This window comes from Odocoileus virginianus, chromosome 16 (genome assembly GCF_023699985.2).
Source record: "Odocoileus virginianus isolate 20LAN1187 ecotype Illinois chromosome 16, Ovbor_1.2, whole genome shotgun sequence".
NCBI lineage: Eukaryota > Metazoa > Chordata > Mammalia > Artiodactyla > Cervidae > Odocoileus > Odocoileus virginianus.
In genome coordinates this window covers 39,727,067-39,743,438 of record NC_069689.1, presented here as the reverse complement: position 1 = coordinate 39,743,438, position 16,372 = coordinate 39,727,067, and the positions used below count along the sequence as shown (strand labels likewise).

At 36.8% G+C, this 16,372-nt stretch overlaps 2 protein-coding genes across 14 annotated transcripts in view; one reads left to right on the top strand and one right to left on the bottom strand.

Annotated features, from left to right (window-relative positions):
* Positions 1-9,181, top strand: part of UBE3A (ubiquitin protein ligase E3A) — a 93,045-nt gene extending 83,864 nt beyond the window's left edge. For 5 of the 6 annotated variants that reach the window (XM_070478073.1, XM_020911803.2, XM_020911804.2 and 2 more), the window contains 4 exons: positions 192-347; positions 443-516; positions 7,224-7,367; positions 8,364-9,181. In XM_070478073.1, the coding sequence (XP_070334174.1) occupies positions 192-347; positions 443-516; positions 7,224-7,367; positions 8,364-8,484 (495 nt within the window). In that variant the 3' untranslated portion in view covers positions 8,485-9,181. Of the gene's footprint in view, positions 1-191; positions 348-442; positions 517-7,223; positions 7,368-8,363 lie in introns of those variants that run through there. The other variant, XM_070478072.1, reaches the window with a different exon arrangement.
* Positions 1-16,372, bottom strand: part of LOC110123122 (uncharacterized) — a 265,818-nt gene that overhangs the window by 22,575 nt on the left and 226,871 nt on the right. For 2 of the 8 annotated variants that reach the window (XR_011491862.1, XR_011491869.1), the window contains exon 21: positions 8,741-10,693. The exons of the other annotated variants lie outside the window; for them this stretch is intronic. The gene's annotated coding sequence lies outside the window, so the exon portion shown is untranslated. Of the gene's footprint in view, positions 1-8,740; positions 10,694-16,372 lie in introns of those variants that run through there. 8 annotated transcript variants of the gene reach the window in all.

Below are 16,372 nucleotides of genomic sequence, written 5' to 3'. Positions count from 1 at the left end.
AACACATTGTCTGTTATAGAGAGCTGTGAATTTGTTAAAGGTATTTTCCTTTGTGTGTGTAAACTTTGAATTCTTAAAAATATTCTTGATTGTGTTTTCTTTGGGAAAATAAAAACATTGTGCAGTCCAGTAGCTTGTATTTTGTTGTATTACGCATCATAAGACATTCTTGTGGTTAATGTTTTCTGCAGGAATTTGTCAATCTGTATTCTGACTACATTCTCAATAAATCGGTAGAAAAACAATTCAAGGCTTTTCGGAGAGGTTTTCATATGGTGACCAATGAATCTCCTTTAAAGTACTTATTCAGACCAGAGGAAATTGAATTGCTTATATGTGGAAGCCGGGTAAGAAAGCAAGGGTTTCCAGAAATATCTTCTGTTGATCTATTGTTTGTAATGGTGTGGTGTAGATGTTAAGACGTGTTTTCTTGAATTTGCAGAATCTAGATTTCCAAGCACTAGAAGAAACTACAGAATATGACGGTGGCTATACCAGGGACTCTGTTGTGATTAGGTGAGGTTCTTAATTCTTAAAAGGAAGAATTAAAATTCACCAAAGGGGTGTAGGCTTTATGCTTTAGACCTTTGCCTCCAGGTTTTATTTCTCAAATAAGCAAACTCACAAATTCTCAATGTATAAAATTAAAAGTGTATTTGTAATATAATCACCAGTTCTTATTGCTAATCTTGTGATTTATTTCCTGAATAATGTTTTATGTAAGGGGCATGTTTTCTTCTGCACTGGGGTATAAAGTGTCTAATATTCCTAGTAATTCTGTTGCAGTGCGCTTAGTGACAGATGATGATGAAGATAGAACTGCCTCTTCTGAATACTTCTCCTTTCTTTTGAACTCTGGGGAATGTTACTTACCTACCCTGTATGAGGCACCTTTTGTGTGAAATGGTATATTCTTTGATTTAATCCTTATTACATAGCAAGGTGCATACTAGAATTTGTATTTTAATTTGAAGACCTTGGCTCCAGATTCTCACAAGAAGGAGAGATTCCTAGTCTTAACTGTTCTCAGGGAGTTGGCTCCTGCTGTGTACCATCTGCTTCTCTTTGCTACTGTCCAGTCCTGAGAGACACGGGCTTCTTCTTCTCCTGCTGAGATGGGGTAAAAAGGGACAAATGCCCTTTTGGCTGTCACTGGTAGAGTGAGGTGAGGAAGCATTCCTGGAGGTTGTCTCTGAAGGTTATCATTCTAAGACTCAAGTATAGAAAGTCTATAATGAGTATCACTTGTATCAAGAAATGAATATTTTATGCTCTATTATGTCCCTTTGTTTTATTTTTCACTTTGGTTTGTGTGAAGTTATTGATATTTTCTCCCTTTAGCATACCTTTGGTCAATCCTAGTGGCAGTGGTGAAATTATTTACTTTTAGCAGTTACTGTTCTGCTATTTACTTGAAGTTCAAAGGTGACTATAAAAGAGTTGGAATAGCATGGCTAACAACAGCAAAGGGTAACCTCACTTGTGAGTCACAGTATTATCACAGCACTATACCTGTTAGTGATATTATTGATCACAGATAGTTACGACTTTGTGGTATCTTATGTTTCTCTGAGAATAGTTGAAGGTATCTTGTGCTGCTCTTTATGGAGAAACTACTTTTTAAGTTAAGGTCTTAATTTTATTTCTTTTAGAATAACATAATTCCTACTTGAGATATTATCTTAACATCGTATGTCAATGTTTCTTAAATGTTATTGAATTATAGTTGATGTGCAGTGTTGTGTTAGTTTCAGGTATACAGCATGTTGTGTTTTTGCAGATTATATTTCATTATATGTTATTATAAGATTCCATATAATTCCCTGTGCAGTACAGTAAATCCTTGTTGCTTATCTAGTTTACTTGTAGTTGTTTGTAGATAATCCCATACTCCTAATTTGGCTCCCCTTCCCTATCCTTCCACCATTATATAAGGTCTCTCTTTATGTCTTGTAATTTTCTTTGCTCTGAATATGATATGATGTAACCGTTACTGATTTGTTGTGCTTTGCTCTTTGTTTGCGTGATATATCTTTTTCTTATTCCTTTCAACCTATCAATGTTCTGAATTTGAAATGAGTTTCTTACGAATAGCTGAGTCATATTTTTTTAATCTACTCTGTCAGTCTTTGCCTTTAATTGTTGTGTTTGGACCATTTGTATTCAGGGTAATTATTGATATGGTAGGACTCAAGTCTGCTATCTGTTTTCTGTTTCTTTGCTCGTCATGGTTCCTTGTTGTCTTTTTGCCTTTTGTGGGTTACTTAGTTACTTGAACATTTTTAAGGGTTTCTTCTTGATTTTGGTGTTCTGTTTTTGTGTGTGTTGCTTAGTATAGTGTTCTTCATGGTTGCTGTTGGTATTTGTATCAACATTTCTTCCAGTGAGGTATGGAAACGTTTCCATTTGAGTCTGTTACTTTCCCCACATTTAAATACAATTGTCTTGAGTATCAGTGATGATGTAATTTTTCTATCAGTCATCAAATCCAATTTATAAAATTCATGAGGAGAATTATAGTCTGTTGTATGTCCCTTCGTTTCTGCTCTTTCTGTTCCATCTGCCTCAGAATCCATCTTTTATCACTTCCTTTAGTTAGTATTCAAAGGCAGATCTGCTAATGACTAATTCTTTTAGTTTTCCTTTGTCAGAGGGTGATTTCCACTTTATTTCTGAACAGTTTTGTTTATACTGTTTGAAGTTTCTTCCTAAATCTGTATGCTTCTGTCTTTTTTCAAACTTGGACTGTTCCTAGCCATTATTTCTTGAAATTCTCTTTCAGTCCCACTCTCTTTCATTCTTTCTATGCCTCTAATGATACCACTGCTCAGTCATCTGTCACTGTTCCGTGTGTACCTAGGCTCTTAGTTTCTTCAGTCTGTTTTCTCTCTTGCTCAGGTTTTGATCCTCAGTCATCTTGACTCTACTATTGAATCCATCTAGTATTTTTCTCTTACTGTGTTTTTCAGTTCTGTAGTTTGCATTTGGCTCTTTTTTTAATTGTAACTTAAATATTTTGCTAAGACTTAAGTTGCTGGTGTTTCAGTTTTGAAACACTAGCACTTATAATTGCTTATAGAATAATTTTTATGATTACCTCATTAAAATCCTTGTCAGTTGCAGTATGTTATTCATCCCAGTGTTTGACATTGGTTGATTTTCTTTCTTTCATGTGATTTTCATAGTTCTTGGCTTGACAGGTGATTTTGGATTGTATGCTGGATATTTTGGCTGTTTTATTAGGAGACCCCAGGTCCTATTTACATCTTTTACTTTAGTAGTAAAAAATGAATGGGTCAATACTGTCCTGTGGTGTAGATAGACACAGTAGTTATTTCCAGCTCTTTGTTATTGGAGGTCACAGTGAATTATTTCAGTAACGGATTATTCCATACATAACATCAAACATCATCAAATTGGGAATTGCTGCTAAAAGTGGGATTGTTGAACTAAATGGTAGATATGTATGTAGTTTTGCTAAATATTGCCAAATTCTCCACAGAAATTGTGACATTTTGCACTCCCAGTGGTAATATACATGCATATCTCCTTTCCTACAATTTTCCAAACCAAGTGTTGTTCATTTCAGCTGTTTGCCTGTTAATTGAGAAATGGCATTGTGACATAGACAGTGTCACAATTTCTGTGAAGAATTTGGCAGTTTTAGCAGAAGCTTTAACTCGGGCCACTTTTGTCAGCTGCTTTCATCCATGTGCAGCCGGAAGCTGATCTCAAGGGACGCTTCTGTCTCCCAGGGTGCCTCCTGCCCCCGTCAGGCACGATGTCATTGTGACATTGCCGTTTTGGTCCAACAGGCTGTCCTGTCACCAGTGCTCTCACCTGCCCTTTTGGGGTGACCCTCAGCCCATGTTGTTCTGCATACCCCACTTTTCCACACAGCTCTTCCTGTACTCTGCTAGTATGGGCTCAGGTGTATATACAGAGTTTTAATGTAGAACACAACGCTTAATAGGAAGAGAAGAATCTTTCTCCGTATTTTCATTATAAAAACTGATAGTAACCCTAACGTTTTAAGTTCTAATTTTTTAGAAAGAGCCAAAGGAACAGCTGACTTTGTCTCGACAACCACTGCTGGTCTGCTACTTCCTTTAGGATCTGCCTCCTCTATTCAAGGGCACCTGTTGGTCTGCCTCTTCAGATGTGACTGATTCATTTAGGCTTTAGAACACTCCTGAGGAGTGAGGAGGTTTTTTGGCCCTGACAGGGCTCTGGGTTACTGCATACTTGCTTTTCCTTGCCAGCCACCCAAAAAGGAATAACCTAAACTGTGGTGTGGTTTGTTTCCTTCCTAACGGAGAGGTGTGCTTGTCTGTTCCATGTTCAGGTTCCTGTTGTATTTTCTTTTTAAGTTGTTTTCTCTAGATGGGTGGGAGGTTTGGGGAGGATATTAGAATGTCAGGGAAGAGAAATGGCAAGACTTTGGAGAGAGCCAAGAATTCTAATAAAGCTGCTAATCTATGTTAGAAATAGTGGCATTGCACCAACAGAAATACCAACATTTTGGTAAGAGAAATTGTATACTGGAATACTAGGGTATCAAAAACTAGAATTGTAACTGTGTGTAGGGCGTGTGACATTTTCTGTCAAGATTCTGGAAAGCACTTTCAAATAAATATTAAAATGCATTCCTCAGAAAACTACTAGAGTTCATCAGTGAATTTGGTAAAGTTGCAGGATACAAAATTAATATACAAAAATATTTTGCATTGTTATATAATGAAATACAATGAAAGACAAGAAAGACAAATTAATGAAATAATCACTTTTACTGTTGCATCAGAAAGAGTAACATGCCTAGTACTAAACCTATCTAAGGAAACACCTATACTCTAAAAACTGTAAGATCCTGATGAAAGAAATTGAAGATGACACAAACAGGTAGGAATACTACATTCTTAGACTGAAAGATTCAGTGTTGTCAAAATAACTATATTACCCAAGGTAATCTACAGATTCGATTCAGTCCTGCCTATCAGATTACTAGCAGCATTTTTCACAGAACTAGAACGAAAGTTTTTAACTTTGTATTGGAGAAACAGACCCTGAATAGCCAAAGTGGTCCTGAGAAACAAAACTGCAGCTGAAAGAATCAGTCTTCCTGATCTCAGACTCCAAAGCTTTAGTAATCAAAATAGTTGGTATTGGGACAGAAACAGAAATACAGGTCAGTGAAACAGAAAGCCCAGAGACAGACACCTGCGGTCAGTTAATCTGTGTCAGAGGGACAGGAGTGTAGTACAGAAAAGACGATCTTGTCAATAAGTGTTACTGGGAGAATGGGACAGCTACATGTAAAAGAATGAAATTAGAATATTCTGTAACTATACACAAAAATAAACTCAAAGTAGATTAAAGACTTAAGATATGTACTATAAAAATCTTAGAGGAAAACATAAGCAGGACACTCTTTGACATAACTTTCATCAATATCTTTTTGAGATAATGAAAATAAAACCAAAAAGAAGCAAATGAGACCTAATTTAAAAAAAAAAAAAAGCTTTCCCCAGCAAAGGAAACCATAAGCAAAACAAAAAGACAACCCACATAATGGGAGAAAATATTTGCAAATAGAAAAGACTAATAAAGAATTAATCCAAAATATCTAAACAGCTCTTGCAGCTCAATATCAAAAAAGCAGCCTGATCAGAAAATGGACAGAACCTGAATAGACATTTCTTCAGAGAAGACATATAGATGGGCAAAAATCACATGACTTTTAGTCAACATCACTAATTATTAGAGAAGTGCAAATCGGAACCATAATGAGGTATCACATCACACGGATTAGAATGGCAATCATCAAAAAATCTACAAAAGACAAATGCTAGTGTGTAGAGAAAAAGGAACTCTCCTACACTGCTGATAGGAATGTAAATAGTTATAGCCCCTATGGAAGACAGTATGGAGGTTCCTTAAAAAACTCAAAGTAGAGCTGCCATATGATCCAGCAATCACACTCCTGGGCATAAATCCAGAGATAACCATAATTCAAAAGGATGTGTGCACCACGGTATTCTTGACAGCACTATTTACAATAGCCAAGAAATGTCCATTGAGAGAGGAAATGGATAAAGAAGATATGATACACACACACACACACACAAGAATATTACTCAACCATAAAAAGGATGAAATGATGTCATTTGCAGCAACATGGATGGATCTGGAGATGATCACACTTAAGTAAATCAGAGAAAGATACATCATATATCATTTATATATGGAATCTAAAAAAGAAAATGATACAAATGAACTTATTTACCATACAGAAACATACCAACTGAAACAAGCTTAATGGTTACCAAAGGGGAAAGGTGGGGAAGGGATAATTCAGGAATTTGGGATTAACATACACACACTGTGTATTAAAGAGAGAATCAACAGGGACCTACCATAAGACACAGGGAACTCCACTCAGTATTTCATAGTATCATGAGAAAAGAATCTGAGAAAGGATGGAGATATGCGTATGTATACCTGAAACTGTATATGTTAAATTTATGGATACTTTATTATTGAAAGTATAGATTTCAATTGCTCTTTTTCAAGATTGCTCTTAATGAACTTGCATTTTGTTTTTAGAGTAAATTTAACAAGCATCATTATAATGTGACTTCTGTTACATAGGTTATAGGAATGCCAGGGATTAAATTATTCTCAATATAGTTGCATATGATACATATATCAGAATAACCCCCAGTTCCCCTTCCACAGCACACATACTATTGATAAAAGTATTCTAGTTTATATAAAAATTGTGTACTTCTGTATGAGTATTTTTAGGTATTTTCCTTTGTTCCAACACTGTATCTGATCTCCCCTTGAAGTTGCATAAGGCATGAGTAGACAAAGGACATAGCTGTCATCTTCAGTTCACAGGATTTTGGTTTTGCCTTATGTCTTTTGTTTCTTACTAACTATATATTTACAGTTGATGTAATTGTTTCCTTTTGCTGTTGCCAGTTTTTACTGTTGCAGATAATGTAGCGATGAACAGAAGCTTTTTTATAGTTTTGAAAATAGTTTTCTTAAATTTGCATGAGTGGAAGTCCTAGGTCCTAGATCCCCAGAAAAGAACCTTCAGGCCCTTTATATTGACCTCCAAGTTATCTCCTATTATGGTTTTAATGCAAATCACAAACTTAAATTAGTGCTAGCAATAATGAATGCTAAACTAAAATTGGTATTTTATCTTTTCTCAGGGAGTTCTGGGAAATTGTTCATTCATTTACAGATGAGCAGAAAAGACTCTTCTTGCAGTTTACAACAGGCACAGACAGGGCACCTGTGGGCGGACTAGGAAAATTGAAGATGATAATAGCCAAAAATGGTCCAGACACAGAAAGGTAATTATTAAATTGTGACTATATACTGAAAACCTTGGCTTCCATATTATTACACATGTGTGATCTATCCAGAAGCTTCTGAGCACATTTGCAGTTTTTAATAGAAATTTCCAAATCACATAAAATGTTAGTTTAGCCAGTACTTTGCTGTTAATGTTCAAGAGAAATTTTAAACACTGGGCAGGTTAAAAATTACAGAGTTCACTTGATTTGAAATTTTACAAATTGGTATGATTTTTAAAGTTTTTGATTGAGAATTTTTTAATTGAAAGCCACATTATGTCATCTATTTAGAATAGTCAAGTTGAAGTTCACAAGATTGTTCAGCCCTAGATTATGCTAGAACCACCAATTTCAGTGTCCTTATATTAATCATGTTTCCTCTATTGTGCAAGTTAACATTTGGTGTGTAGTGGCCATATGTGAGCAGTAGTATATTTAATAATTTAAATGTATAGAAACATTTCTTCTAGTATTCTACATTATTTAATATTATTTAGTATTATCTATATTATTTGATATTAATGTAAATTTATTTATTATCAAATCAATTACATAGTCATCTGGGAGTATTTCAAATAAGCAAGGCCCAGATTGAAATTTTGAAACTGAGATCAATGTCACTATTGATTTCAACTCTACAGTGGGGAAACTGACAGTCTGTAGGGTTATTGTGAGAAAATTTAGTTAAATGAGCTCTCAGGATTAAGAACCTATTAAAACAGTATCTAGTATGTGGTAATAACCTCGTGGATGTAATATGTTATCATCAACCATCATTGTTATTAGCACTGAGTAATTTATGAGGTAAAGACAAACTGCTGTTTGGTAGCTGTATGGCAAAATCATGAAGTTTATCTTTATGACTTGCATTAATGTGTAGTGTGCTTTGCAAGCCATCTCAACGTATGTACCATCTAAAGTAGGATCATTTAGTACTGAGCATATTTCCCATGACTTATTTTCCCGTTTTTTTTCCCCTTTCTCTCTATATAGGTTACCTACATCTCATACTTGCTTTAATGTCCTTTTACTTCCGGAATATTCAAGCAAAGAAAAACTTAAAGAGAGATTGTTGAAGGCCATCACTTATGCCAAAGGATTTGGCATGCTGTAAAAAAAATTAAAAATGGGAAGAAAAAGAAAAAAAAGAAAAAGAAATTTAAAATTTTAATAAGTATAAGAGGGATAAAATTGGTGGTGATAGTGTCCCAGTACAAAAAGGCTGTTAAATAGTGAACCACAGTAGTCACCTATGTCTGTGCCTCCCTTCTTTATTGGGGATATATGGGCTGGAACAGCAGATTTCAGCTACTTATATGAACAAATCCTTTATTATTATTATTATTTTTTTTTTTTTTTGCGTGAAAGTGTTACTTATTCTTTCACTTGTATGTACAGAGAGGTTTTTCTGAATATTTATTTTAAGGGTTAAATCACTTTTGCTTGTGTTTATTACTGCTTGAGGTTGAGCCTTTTTGCATATTTAAAAATATATACCAACAAACTACCCTCCCAAGGAAAATATTGCCACCATTTGTAGACCATGTAACCTTCAAGTATGTGCTATTTTTTTTGTCCCTGTATCTAACTCAAATCAGGAGCTGTATTTTTTTTAAACAATTTGCTTTTGAAACTTGAAGTTTGAAAACAGTGTGATGCAATTGCTGCTGTTCTAGTCCCCAAAGAGTTTTCTGTGCAAAAATCTTAAAATCAATAAAGATGGAAGGGAGAACTTGGAATGTTTAACTGCAGCCCTCAGAACTTTACTTTAGTAACAGCACAACAAATTAAAAACAACTCATGCCACAGTATGTTGTCTTCATGTGTCTTGCAATGAACTGTTTTCAGTAGCTAATGCTCCTTCTTAGTATATGGAAGGACAGGGATTTGTTGTTGTTGTTTTAAGTTTATTGGGGAAAAGTGCATATTGGCCAAAAGAAATGATAGTCAAACCCTTTGCAAGAAAGATAAGAAGTTTGTTGTTTATTATAAGCGGAAAGCATGTGAAAGTGCACTTAACTTTTTTATCACCTCCTATCGACCACAGTTAAATAGACAATCCAGAGTCTTCCCTTCTTGTCGTCGTCAGCTTACCCAGTCAGCCGTTTTATCAAGGCACATGATCAGTGTTGGGACATAGTGAGAGAACTGCTGTTGTGCCTTGTTTACCTAATCATACAGTAAGCAGAGACTTGGAAATGAATGAAACTGTTACTCTTAAGTCCTATTTACTTCATCTGTCCCCAAAGATTAAAGTTTATTTCAAAAAGTGTTAAATACTACTTTCACGTACTGTGGAAAAGTACAGGTAGATTTAAATTACTAGACATGCAGAAGTAGCTTCCCCTTTCTAGTCTTCTGTGTCTGTGATGTTTCTTTCTTTTATTGCAATATAAAATAAAAGGATCATGTATTTTTAACTGAGGAGAGACATGTTGATATATCCTTTTACTACGAGTTACAGCTAATGTGCTGAGCTTGTACCTCGATTGTTTTAACTGACCGTGACAGATTAGTTTGATGATTTGTTTGAAATTGGCAGGAAAAATACAGGTTTCAATCATTGGAAGGGGAAAGAGGATGTCTTTGAGAATTATTTTAGTTCTTTTAGTAATTGAAACTTAACTGTTATGTACCATAATGCTAAATAAAACAGTGACATTTTCACCATAATTTAGTGGAAAAAGAAAACATTGCTTTCCATATTGTGATAAGGTAACATGGGGTTTTTCTGGGCCAGCCTTGAGAACACTGTTAAAAAGTATGTACACTACCTTGATTCAAGGGACCCTCATGCTACTACAGTCACCGTAAAAGGCCTTTCATTCCTGTGCTTCTTGTGTATAATGAAAGAATACGAGAAATCAAATACTCTGGGGGCTTTTTGTATAATAAATTCGTGAAGAAATTTGTGTTCTTCAGTTCTCAAGTTTTATTATCACTACAGTATTGAAGTTATCCAATTGTAATCACATCTTTGTGAAGTTTTTGAATGGTCATGGAGTACAGATCATCAGGTATAGGATTCATATCAAAAAGACTTTTAACAAACAGTTGAAAATAAACCTACCCTTGAAAATATTTTAAGAGAAAAGTTCATTGGTTGTCCAGACTAATTGCTGTCAGTTGCTCAGTATCTGTTTGTCCTGGGCATATTACCACTTCTTTTCTCATTGCCTCCTTTCCACTACTGTCTACAAAAATTTCACTGAACAGTATCTTAAGCAAGAGGGAACAAATAGAAATTTTTACTACAGTGGTTACTCCCTCTATGCCAGATGTCGTGTTATAAAGTACTCTTTCTCCCAGATCACCAGGAAACTCTGGAGGAAATAAAAAACCGAAAACTAATGAGTTTTCCAGATGAAATACACAGTTTCTCCTACATATCATCATTATAGAATATCTCAAGCATACAATAAAGTCACAGCCTGTGACGAAACTTTACTGGGCTCTGCTTAATTGTGTGATAAAATCCAACGACAATTTCTGTAGCTTTACTTTCGGATACATACTAACTCAGGAGGGAGATACATGAAATCAAGCTTCAAACAAAACTTGCTGATGATATTCATTTCCCTATCGGTACACATCCATCTTACTAGACAGGAAGGATGACTGTAACTTGGCACCATCACTCTGTTCCTGTAAGAACATGAGTGTGCTGGGATTTCAGGCCCTTTTAAGGGGTGTTCTCAAGAATTTCATGCAGACTCAGAGGAAGGATAGTCTTCCTAAGGCTACTCCATCTGTAGTCATGACCCCCTTAACCTGTTTACCTCAGGTATCTTTTATGACCTTCCACCAGCCTCTTAAGGACCATCTCTTACATTCCTGCTCCTTCCCTGAGCCAATAGAGGATTCAAAATGCACTTTCCTTCCTCTTTCCTTCTTTTGCCCATAGTGTTAGTGTATGGAGAATTTCCTGGGGAGTCCAGAGAAAGAAGTGCAGAGCCTTGGTCTTTTCCTTCTTTACTGTTCATATCCAGTAGTTGGCATTCGTTAACCAATTGCAGGACGATTTTGGTGCAGATGTGCCCCTGTGAGAAATGCTTAACTTTTGCTATGCCACTAAAATAGCTCTCCTGAAAGATTCTTAGAGCCTCCTCTTGAGAAACTCTGTTGCCAGTGAGAACTCTTTAACCTTGGCAGCACCCTGAACTTGGTTCACCTGCTACTCTGTTTCTTTTTCAGTAGGCTGGATACTACTGTAATTCTAAAATTCTGACCTGTACTTACCCAGTTCTGTCTGGTAAACCTCAACCACTCAAAAAGGTTGTTCTCCAAATCTGTGTCTTCTGCTCAGACTCTACCCCCAGAATATCTTTCTGGTATCTTAAAATCAATACACTTCAAGATGAAACTTTTGTTTCTACCTATCATTTATTGTTTGTTCCTTAAAAACATCCCTTTTGACCCAATCTTCAGAATCCCTCACCCTTCAATTGTCACAGCTTGTATCAGTTGTTTCCCCCCTCCATCATACTTCCTTTCGGCTTCTGATCCCCTAACTCACCTTGGCTAGTATTCTCCAGTGTTTCTCATTCTGCTAGAACACAGTTTTGTTATTTTAAATATCTTTGCTTCAAAACTTGTTCCTCTTTGACAAAATCTGCAAGCCTGGTATCCACAGCGCTCTGTAGCACCCCCCCCCCCCCACTTTTCCAGTTGTACCATCAGTTACAGGCATCTTTCCCTGCGTCCCCACCCACATCATCATGCTGTGCGTAATTATTTCATATTTCTCAAGTAACCTTAAAGGCCAAAACTTTAAAAGCCCCTCACCCATGAATTCATCAACCTCCAGAATGTCTCTGTAACCTAATAGCAACTTCCATGGTAGTACATGCACATTGAGCAATGAGGAGTCACTGGGATTTTTGGTTTTTTTCCTCATAACCATTACATGGCATGTGGGCAGGTTCGTGGGGAAGATTGTTTATCTTCGTTCCTGTCCTGTATAGTAGTTGTGTAATAACTTTGTTGAAAGGACAAGCGCTATTTTTCCAGTACCTTGTCAGTCACCACCTGGATGGTTGAACATGATGGCTTGCCATTCAATGAAACATCAGTTTGCACCGAAGATAGCCTCTGTCTCCTGTCTCCTCCTCATCCTACCCCCAAAAGATTTTATTTTAAAATATTTGAATATTTAGTGGCTAAAGAACTTGTTCCTGGAGGAAGTGAGTAACTGGTTCTGTCATTTCGGCCTGTGAAAATTACTAAAAGGGAAAGGATGAAATGGACCGATTCCTGTGTGACTTCCCCAGTCCTACTTTTGGGGGTGTGCTCTGGCCACCTGTAGCCTCTGTGTGGTCAGCCTCTGTGGCTACACTCTCCCGCTGGAGATGGGAGCAGGTGTCTTACATCGTCCTGCTGTTGCCAAACCCTCACACGTCAAGGAGCTATCCTTGCTGAATGCTGTGTTTTCTATACTAAGCGAAGCACTTACCATGATGAATGCCTGGTTTGCCAGAACCTTGTAATTACTGCTACAAGTCAAGCCTTCAGTTGGGATTCTTAGATTCAGCTGGACAGGACCATAGAACAGGACTAATTATCCTGGCTATCTCGGTCTCCAGCAGCCATAGAAAATGCGATGGGCATGTGTCAGTGAACAGTGCACAGTGACTGAGGGCACAGCCTTCAGAGTTGGATCACGGTCTCAGTTCTGTCTGACTCTGCCCTTCCTTTGGCTTGGATTAGCATATTCAATATTCTTGATAACTGATGGTTATCAAGACAGTGAAGTTGAGACAAAGGTGCTACCTGTTGCAAGACAGAAGAAGGGATTCTTGCAAGGAGAGGTTGAGGATGTTTGTAATAATTTCCTGGATTTGACCCTCATCTATCTCAAAATGCAGGAGGGGTGCTTTCTTTGATTTTTTCTTTTTAATTAGGGTAATTCATATAACAAAATTCACTCCTTTAAAGTGTACAATTAGTGGCTTTTAGAATAGTCACAAAATTGTGTGTCAAATTATATAATTCCAGAGCATCTTCACCACTGCAAAAAAGGAAAAATGCTTGTATCCATTAGAAGTGATTATCCAAGACCTAACCACTAATCTTACTTGTCTGTAGATTTCCCTATTTTGGACAGTCCATATAAATAGAATCACACACAAGGTGCATCTGTGTTGTAGCATGTATCAGTACTTCATTTTATGAATAATATTTCAGTGTATCAATATACATATTTTTATTCATTCATTTGATAGATGGTTGTGTGTTTTAACTTTTGATTATAAATACTACTGCTGTGAACACTACAGGTTTTTATGTGGACATAAGCTTTCATTGCTTTTGGTAATGTACATAGTGAATTCCTGGGTCATATGCCCAATCTTTTCAAGGAACTGCCAACTGTTTTCTGAAGTGGTTGCACTTTCTTGCAAGCATCTTGTGAATTCTAATTTCTCCACATCCTGGCCAACATTTTGAGTCTAGCCTTCCTATTGGGAGTGAAGTGGTATCTCATGGTTTTGATTTGCATTTTCCTAATGACTAATGTTCCCTTGGTATCTCTAATTTTCTTGAAGAGATCTCTAGTCTTTCCCATTCTGTTGTTTTCCTGTATTTCTTTGCATTGATCACTGAGGAAGGCTTTCTTATCTCTCCTTGCTATTCTTTGGAACTCTACATTCAAATGGGAATATCTTTCCTTTTCTCCTTTGCTTTTTGCTTCTCTTCTCTTCACAGCTATTTGTAAGGCCTCCTCAGACAACCATTTTGCCTGGAATGTGAAGTCAGGTGGGCCTTAGAAAGCAGCACTACGAACAAAGCTAGTGGAGGTGATGGAATTCCAGTTGAGCTCTTTCAAATCCTGAAAGGTAATGCTGTGAGTTACCTGTGAATGCTGTGAATCAATATGCCAGCAAATTTGGAAAACTCAGCAGTGGCCACAGGACTAGAAAAGGTCAGTTTTCATTCCAATCCCAAAGAAAGGCAATGCCTAAGAATGCTCAAACTACTGCACAATTGCACTTATCTCACATGCTAGTAAAGTAATGCTCAAAGTTCTCCAAGCCAGGCTTCAACAATACGTGAACCATGAACTTCCAGATGTTCAAGCTGGTTTTAGAAAAGGCAGAGGAACCAGAGATCAAATTGCCAACATCCACTGGATCATCGACAAAGCAAGAGAGTCCAGAAAAACATCCATTTCTGCTTTATTGACTATACCAAAGCCTTTGAGTGTGTGGATCACAATAAACTGTGGAAAATTCTGAAAGAGATGGAATACCACACCACCTGACCTGCCTCTCGAGAAACCTATATGCAGGCCAGGAAGCAACAGTTAGAACTGGACATGGAACAACAGACTGGTTCCAAATAGGAAAAGGAGTACGTCAAGGCTGTATATTGTCACCCTGCTTATTTAACTTATATGCAGAGTACATCATGAGAAATGCTGGGCTGGAAGAAGCACAAGCTGGAATCAAGATTGCCAGGAGAAAAATAAGTAACCTCAGATATGCAGATAACACCACCCTTATGGCAGAAAGTGAAGAGGAACTAAAAAGCCTCTTGATGAAAGTGAAAGAGGAGAGTGAATAAGTTGGATTAAAGCTCAACATTTGGAAAACTAAGATCATGGCATCTGGTCCCATCACTTCATGGGAAATAGATGGGGAAACAGTGGAAGCAGTGTCAGACTTTATTTTTTTTGGCTCCAAAATCACTGCAGATGGTGACTGCAGCCATGAAATTAAAAGATGCTTACTCCTTGGAAGGAAAGTTATGACCAACCTAGATAGCATATTAAAAAATAGAGACATAACTTTGCCAACAAAGGTCTGTCTGGTTAAGGCTATGGTTTTTCCAGTGGTCATGTATGGATGTGAGAGTTGGACTGTGAAGAAAGCTGAGTGCTGAAGAATTGATGCTTTTGAACTGTGATGTTGAAGAAGACTCTTGAGAGTCCCTTGGACTGCAAGGAGATCCAACCAGTCCATCCTAAGGGAGATCAGTCCTGGGTGTTCATTGGAAGCTTCATGCTGAAGCTGAAACTCCCATACTTTGGCCACCTGATGTGAAGAGCTGACTCATTGGAAAAGACCCTGATGCTGGGAGGGATTGGGGGCAGGAGAAGGGGATGACAGAGGATGAGATGGCTGGATGGTGTCACTGACTTGATGGACATGAGTTTGATTAAACTCTGGGAGTTGGTGATGGACAGGGAGGCCTGGCATACTGCGATTCATGGGGTCGCAGAGTCGGACACGACTGAGTGACTGAACTGAACTGAGTGACTAATGATGTTGAATATCTTTTCATGTGCTTTTGGCCATTTGGTCATCTTAGAGACATTTATTCAGAAACTTTCCTTATTTTTTGATTCAGTTATTTGTCTTTATTATTCAATTCCTTTTTCTGATACAAATCCCTTAACCAGATAAGTCATTTGCAAATATTCCATTCTTTGGATAGTATTTTCACTTTAATGATGGTGTCCTTTGAAATACAACTTTTGAATTAGGGATGTTGAGTCTTCCAACTTTGTTCTTTTTCAAGGTCATTTTGGCTACTGATGGTCCCTTGCAGTTCTATGTGAATATTAGAGTCAGCTTATCAGTTTCTTCAAAATAGGCATCTAGAATTTTGACAGGAATTGTGTTGAATCTATAAATAAATTTGGAGAATATGACTAATTTGACAATGTAGAGTTTCCCAACTCATGAACGTGGATGTCTTTGGGTTTATTTAGGTCTTTAATTTTTTTATTGTTTTTTTTTAGATTTCAGTGTACAAGCCTTGATTTCTTTGGTTAAATATTTTCCCAAGTATTGTATTCTTTTAAACATAATTGTTTTCTTAATTTCATTTTTGAATCATTCATTGCTAGCATATAGAAATGCAGTGAAAATTTCTTTTATTGATCTTATGTGGCTTTTCCTAACTAAATGTGTTTTACTTTTGATTCTTTTGCATTTTCTATATACAAGATCACACATCTGCAAATAGAAAGTTTTACTTTTTCCCTTTCACTCTAAATACTT